This window comes from Aphelocoma coerulescens, chromosome 7 (genome assembly GCF_041296385.1).
Source record: "Aphelocoma coerulescens isolate FSJ_1873_10779 chromosome 7, UR_Acoe_1.0, whole genome shotgun sequence".
Lineage (NCBI taxonomy): Eukaryota > Metazoa > Chordata > Aves > Passeriformes > Corvidae > Aphelocoma > Aphelocoma coerulescens.
The window spans coordinates 23,847,827-23,854,979 of NC_091021.1; the positions used below are offsets into that span (position 1 = coordinate 23,847,827).

The following is a 7,153-nucleotide window of genomic DNA, read 5'->3' on the forward strand; positions in this document are numbered from 1 at the left end:
TTCCCCTGCCGGCACCGCCACTTCCTGCCAGGTGTGCTCAGCCTGGCTGCCTGCCTGTGAAGCCCTGGCCATCCTGCCCGTGCCTGCTCCAAGGGCGGGCTGGCAGCACCGCCAGCTCTCCTAGCTGCTGCTGCTGCTACTGCTGCTGCTGCTGCTGCTGCGTGTCCCCTGGGACTGCATGGTAGGGCAGATGGGGACAGTGACAGTTCGAGCTCAGGGCTGGTCCTTTAGCCACCTGCTTCTGGAGTATGCAGTGCCCCAGGGAGTGATGCAGGCTGGGGTGGGTGCAAGTAGATCTAAGGGCTGGAGGAGCTGGGAAAGGGCATCAGCGGTAAGTGTGGGGCACCTCAGAGTGCCTGGAGGCAGCTCTGCCCCCAGGGAGAGGGCCATTTCCCCACAAGGGAGCTGGAGCAGGAGATCTGACTGATGTACCCTGCTTCATCCCAGGGAATAAGCACCCCCTTTCCTGCCCTTGATACCAGCTGGAGGGGGACAGTTCAACTCTCTCCATCTATTCTCTTGCAGACAGCTCCTCTGCTGCTGGAAGAGGGTGGGTGAGCATCTACCTGGATCCCAGGGTGGGTGTCTCTCTCTAGCCTGACATTGACATAACCATGGGCAGAGATGCCCAGCACAGATCCAGCAAGCCATGCCAGCCCCATTCCCAGGAGCATGCACAAAGCTTGTGGCAGGGTAGAGTGCCAAGGGCAGCCTGGCCCCGAGGCACAGGAATGCACCAGCCATGGAGCCCTTCCCTTGTCCACTGTGGACTGTCACAGCATCGCCAGACTTCATCCACACCAGTGTGGCAGTGGCTGTGCCCAGTGCCAGAGAGCCAGTCTGCCATTCCTGGTCTGCCACTCCACCACGCCGCTTCCGCGGAGCCCGCTGGCGGGGACAGCCTGGGGAAGCCATCCTCCCCCTTGGCCCACACCCCTTGGCTCCCGCCCCTGCAGGAATTATTAAGTGTGCCCCTGTGGAGCATGTGCTGAGGCTGGCCACGGGAATGTGGGCAGATCTGACATACAAGCCACAGCAGCCAGGCTGTAATTTCCAAACAGGCCCCATTCGCTCTGTTTTCCAGTTAAAAATATATTAAAAAATAGGAATGTGGGATCTGTAGTGAAGAATGTTGGTAACCGCTTTGAACGTCTGGTGTGATAATGAAAGGGTCAGTCCCCAGCTTTGAGCATGACCGATTTAGACTCTGGTGCTTGGCACTGGAAGGGGGGCCCAGCATGAGCCAGCGTGCTTGCAAACCCGTCCTGGGCCAGGGAAAGGTGATGGTTTTGTGCTGGTGGCATGGTGCCGGGCTGGGTGATGTGCCCCTTCTGCTCATACTGCGAATTGCTGTCCCTTATGGCCCCTTGAGAAGGGAGTCTGGGCACGGGGTGGGTAAAGGCAGAATGCCTTGGAGATAGATTCTGTACCCTGCCCACCACTGACCCTGCTGCATCTCCACACTGGGGTGCAGGCCCATAGCCCAGCCCTCTGGGTTGGGGTCACTGAGCGAGGCTGCAGCCCAGCTCCCCCTGAGCTGCCCCTCCACACCGTGGAGCTGTTGGTGAGCATGACTTGCTCTCAGCACGAGGTCAGGCACCTGCCCCCCTTTGCTGGGCACCCCCCCAGTTGCAGTTCAGGGTGTGCTGCGGAGCCTCCCGTGCCGCCTCCACAGCCTTGAGTCCCTCCTGATACGGGGGCATCCCACTTGGCCTTGTGGCCAGGTAGTCATAACAGGCCAGACAAGCCATGCCAGCTCCCCAGGCATCACTCTCTGGTGCCTGGCGAGTCGTGTGGAGCAACTCGGCCAGCACTCCCCCATCTGCCAGCCCTCTGCTTGTGCGGCTCCCCGGACCTCAGACATCATGTTTATCCTGGAGATGGGTAATCAGGGAAAAACAAGTCACCAGAGATGAGGGCTGATGTCGCAGTGGGGACAACTTGTCTGCAGCAGGGTTCAGCTTCGGAATGGAGCAGTGGGGCAAGGAGGAAGGGGAAAATCACCTGTAGCCAGGGCTTGTCCCCCATCCAGCCGTTTCGGGGACACTTCGTTGTCCCTTTCAGCCTTCGGGGCCATCAGGTGGCCGGTGGCTGGCACAGCACGCTCTGCTCCCTGCTGAGTCATAGCTCTGCAGGGAAACGCTTCCAGCTCTGGTTAGAACCCATTTCCCTCCGGGGCTGTGAAGCGCAGCCTCCCAGTCCCGCCGCGGGCCAGCTCCGGCCACCCCATGGCCCCGAGCCCGCAGGCTCCAGCCGCCGGGAAGGGCAGCGGCAGGAAGTGGCCGCTGACTCCCAAATTCCACTCTGGGCTTTCTGGAGCTAAGCCCTTCCCACAGGCGTGGGCAGCAGGTGCCCTGCACCTGCAGACCCCTGTGCCACCCCGGATGCCCAATCCCCCGAGGAGCGCTGGGCACTCTTCTCCCAGTGCCTCCCCAGGGTGCCACCTCAGTGGGTGTGTGTGCTGCTCTTGGGGTCACTGTGCGGCTGCAAAGATGGTTTGCCCCATCCCCAGGGACACCATGGGGACACTGCTGGCTCTGGGCAGCTGGGGCTGAGCACTGAGTGAGCAGCTGCCCTGCCCAGATCCTTGCTTGAATTCTGTGAAGTGGAGCAGCCTGAGCAGCCCTGGGCCTCGGGGCACATGCCAGGTGCCATCCTGGATGGATTGGAGCAGAGGAGATTGGGCACCACCCTACACCTGGATGCATAGCCTGCCCCATTGCCCCGGCATTCCCCAGAGACTGGTTGGTGGCAGGGAGAGGGGATGGGCACCATAGTAGTGGCACCCAGAGCTGGCACCTGGCTCTGCAGGGGACTCTCCTGCCCTCCTGGGGCACTGACCCACACAGCGCTATCTAGTACACTTTGCTCACTTCACTGCCATTCCTGACTTTCCTGGGAGCTGCTGTTTGCTTTTCTCTGAATTATGACTCCAGCTTGTGCCTTTGATCTGGGCTGTGTCAGCCACCCGTGACCAGGCCCTCTTCTGCCTTTGAAGTGCAGTCACCTTCCCAGCCTTGGATGCTGCTTTTGCAACCTTGGGTGCAACTCTGGCTCTGTGGGGTGAGACAGCAGGGAAAGAGCATCTTTGGGGTGCCTGAGGTGCTCAGCATCCCTCCTCCTCTCTGGGACCCTGTCATGAGCCAGTGCAGCTAACAGCTTGGCGGCTGGGTGATGAGGCATTGAGAGGTGTGCTTGCCCAGTACCAAGCAATCCCAGGGATGCTGGTGGGATGCTGGTGGGATGCTGGTGGGATGCTGGTGGGATGCTGGTGGGATGCTGGGAGCAGAGCATCACTCCCTCCAGTGGCAGTGGGCAAGGACAGAGGAGGTGACCTGGATAGCAGTTGGTCAAAAAGCAGATTGCCAGTGCCATGCATTTCCTACAGTCAAGGGGCCTTTCATGCCTATGACTCCAGCAGAAGAGATGAGACCTGCATGGAAAGTGTCTCTCTGGGCACCAGCCAACCCATCCTGGCATCAGCCCTATCCTCCCACCCTGTCTGGCAGGGAGCAATGAAGAGGGCTCAGCCTACCCATTCTGCCCCTGGGAAGCTGGGGTCAGGCTTTGGACTCTGGCCTTGAGTGGGTCTGAGTGTCCCCATCCCCTCCCCACTTTCCTGGCCCGGAGAGGATCCTACCTTATCTGTTACACTTTGTTCTCCTGCTGTCTGGGTGTGGAGCAGGGCAGAGATTAGTGTGTGCAGACCTTTGACACACACACACGCACAAACACACACACAGAGCCACACAGTCAGCCATGCATGCACCCGCAGCCATGCTCATCTGCACACTGCTGAACACACAGTCCCTAAGTACGTCATCATGCTCACACTCACCTGCACTTGCAGGCCCACACTGTGCCCCACACACCCCCCACAGCAACCCCTCCAGGGCACACACGTGTTTCCCCATCCCTGTGCATGTTTGTTTGCTCACTGTGAGCTGTGTTATGTTCCCAGTGGAGTGTGGTGCTTCCCCAGCCCACCAAGATCTCTCATGTGCATCAGCATGGCCCATCAGGAAAGGTGGCATACCACTGGCAAGAGGTGCAGGCAGGAGGAAGGTGGCTTCCCATGTCAAGTCTGGAGGGAATAAAAATGTGTGAAGGGAGGCAGGAGCTGTTCTGGCAGACTGGGAGCAAACCTGGGCATCCCTCATCTCACTGTCACATCATTTTCACTTTCCGTGGGGCCACCAGAGAGATGCCTTGTACTGGAGGCTGTGGTGGCAGGCAGGGGCTACCTGTTCCCACCTCTTAATGAGGTCATGTCCCTGCCCAAGGCTCGCTGTCCAGATCTGCAAGCTGCAGCCCATGCTGCTCCAGGCAGGGAAGCCAGAGCCCTTCCAGAGCGATCTTATCTCCAGCATTTCATGAATGACCCAGAAGCCTCTGCAGTCTGCCTCTCAGTGGGAAGGCAACACAGTGTCCAGAGCAGGTGTGTGGGTGTGTGCACAGCTGGGAGCAGCCACATCCCACCCAGTGCCTGAGCTGCCTGTTCCCACAAACTGTGCTGCAGTCCTGGGGTGAAACAGATGCAGCCTGACAGGCAGAGGGGGGCACAGCCCCTTCTTTGCCCCACAGTGGCACAGTGGCAGGGTGACCTGGCAGGTGATGTCCTGGCAGGGAGATGGTGCCTCTACTTTCTTCCACAGACCCTGCCCCAGATCTGCGCTGCGGATGAAGGGCGGGAGTTTACCTCTGCTCTGCAGCAGCTCTACACTGCAGTGACACAGCAGGAGGCCAAGCAGGCTCGGAAACGGCGTTGCTCTGGTGAGGAGCTCCTTGGCTGTGGCATGGGGAGCATGTGATACAGCCATCCCCTCGACTGCTGAGCCCCATATCCTGGGGGAAGAGAAGTGTGGCCCCGGGTGCAGCTCACCCCATGCAACAGTGTCCCCCTTTGCTTTCCCCCCATGGGCTGGGCTCCCCATCCAAGCACAATTCCTGGAGTGGCTTTGGGCAATGCCTCATGCTCCCTTATCTCAATCCCAAATTGCATCTTTTTCTGGTACCAGAGGATGACGTGGACAGAGCACCCATTGCAGAAACCACAGAGCACCCCCATCCACCTCCTCCATCCCAGGAGGATGAAACAACATCTTCCAGCAAGAGAACCTCGGTGAGTGCTGCTCTAGAACAGTCTCTCTGTACCAATGGCAGGATGGGGACCACATCTCCTTTCTGTCCTCTCATCCAAGTACTGTGCCCATCCAGGATGGGCTTGGAGTCTCAGCTTGGTTCCTAGCCCATTCTACCCCATGCATCCTGACTGGGGAGTGTGTGATTGCAGATGTGTATGTATTTTGCACTCCCACAACAGAGATGACAGGAATATCACTGCTTGCACACTTGCACACACGCTGCATGACCCCCCAAGGTGGAACTGACACTGCCTTCTCTTTGTTTCCAGCCAGCCTCCTCCCCAGCTCAGAAGCCCCGGCTGCCTGCAGCCAAGGCCAAGCCAAAGAAGGCAAAAGGGCTCTTCAGCTGAAAGATTGCTGCCAACCCTGCCAAGGGTCTCTGCTTCCCCCAGCATCCAAGAGAGGGAGTGCAGAGCACCCATGCATCATCTACCTCTTCTCTGCATCTCCTGGTGGACCCTGCCCAGGTCATGGTCCCCTCCCAAGATGTCTCCATTTGGGGAGATGGAGCTCCTTTCTTCAACAGTGTTTCAGGAAACAGCTTCTCTAACTCTTCTCTGGTGCAGAGTTTGCCCAGGCTTCCTCTCATGGCAGAGCCAGTGCTGGACCTGGGAGAAGTGGGAGGGATGCTGCCAGTGGATGTGGGACAGCTGGGGCTCTGGCAGAGCTGTGGGGTTTGGCTGCTCTTGAGTGGGTTTTCAATAAAAGGCTGTGTCTGGGTGGGATTCCTTCTCTGTCCCACCAGGCCTGTAGTGTCTAGGAAGGGATGTAATCGCCAGTGCTGCTGGGTCCCCCTCAGGCCAGTCCTGATGTCCCAGGGGCTTGCAGTGACTGGACAGTGAGGAGGTGACAGCAGCTCATTGCTGTGGCACAGCACAGCTGCTCCCAGCCATGCTGTGCCTCACCCTGAGCAGCAGTATGTGTTTTGGGGTGTGCACAAGAGGATGCCCAGATCATGGGGGCACAGCATGCTGAGGGGCCTGGAGCCCCTGTTCCTGTCCCACACCAGGATACACACTGTGTGCTGGTGCCTGCAGCAGCAGGCTGGCAAAGGCCCTGGATGAGCTGTGGGGCACCCTACATTTGCAGGCACCTCCACCATAGTTACTGGGCAGGTGATACGGGGTTGATTCATGCTTTGGCCTCCAAGGAGCAGGAGACAACCAAAACACTAACACACTGAATGCTCCCAGGCCTGGGAGCAGCCCTGGACCAGCTTACAGATGCTCCCTGGACAAAAAACACCACTTCCATCCCTTCACACCCCATCCATCCATCCATCCATCCATCCATCCATCCATCCATCCATCCATCCATCCATCCACTCCTGCTCTCCTCTTCCAGCCCCTGGGTCGTCATGCTTCCTTCAGGACTGGAACCCCATTCCTGTGTCCAAGCCAGGTCCTACAACAGCACGCAGAGAGCCAGGCAGCAGGCAGGCTGCAGCCAGTGGTGCTGCTCTCCTGGGACAGGGACCCGTGCCCCCAGCTGCCCTGCTCCCTGGGGCTGGGCCAGCTGCAGCCATGCTGCCTGTTCTCTTGGGCAGAAAGGGGGAAATAAAAACATCCAGAGTAGTCCCTGTGTCTGTAGAAGGGGAATGAAAGGGCCTTTGCTGGGCCACAGCTGACCAGTCCCAGGGCGAGTGCAACTGGTTGCTTTTTATATTTCCTTTCTTAGGGAGCAGCATGCAGGGCAGGGTGGGTGGTGAGAAGGGAAAGCCATGGGATGCGGAGCTTGTGCCGACTGCCGTAGCTTACTCATCCTGCATTTTCCCATCTGCAAGCATCTTATCTTGGCAGCTTTGGGTCTTCCTGCTAAGCACTTGCCCCCAGGGAGGGTCCTGCTACTGATTGAGGGGTAGGACTGGGGCAGCAGGAGTTTGGCAGTTCAAGAGTTTCCTGTATCTTCTGTCGCCAGGCTGTCCCTGGTGCAACCCCTACTCCATCCATATGGAGTCCATCTCCTGGTGCAGGAGTTGTTCTGTTGCAAGCCTGGTCCCTCAGCTCCCT

General features: G+C 58.8%; 1 protein-coding gene across 4 annotated transcripts in view; it reads left to right on the plus strand.

Annotated features, from left to right (window-relative positions):
- Positions 1-5,874, plus strand: part of NHEJ1 (non-homologous end joining factor 1) — a 44,118-nt gene extending 38,244 nt beyond the window's left edge. For 3 of the 4 annotated variants that reach the window (XM_069020897.1, XM_069020895.1, XM_069020896.1), the window contains exons 6-8: positions 4,656-4,773; positions 5,019-5,122; positions 5,418-5,874. In XM_069020897.1, coding sequence (XP_068876998.1) covers positions 4,656-4,773; positions 5,019-5,122; positions 5,418-5,834 — 639 coding nt within the window. In that variant the 3' untranslated portion in view covers positions 5,835-5,874. Of the gene's footprint in view, positions 1-4,655; positions 4,774-5,018; positions 5,123-5,413 lie in introns of all 4 variants that reach the window. The other variant, XM_069020898.1, reaches the window with a different exon arrangement.
- Positions 5,875-7,153: the final 1,279 nt, after the last annotated feature.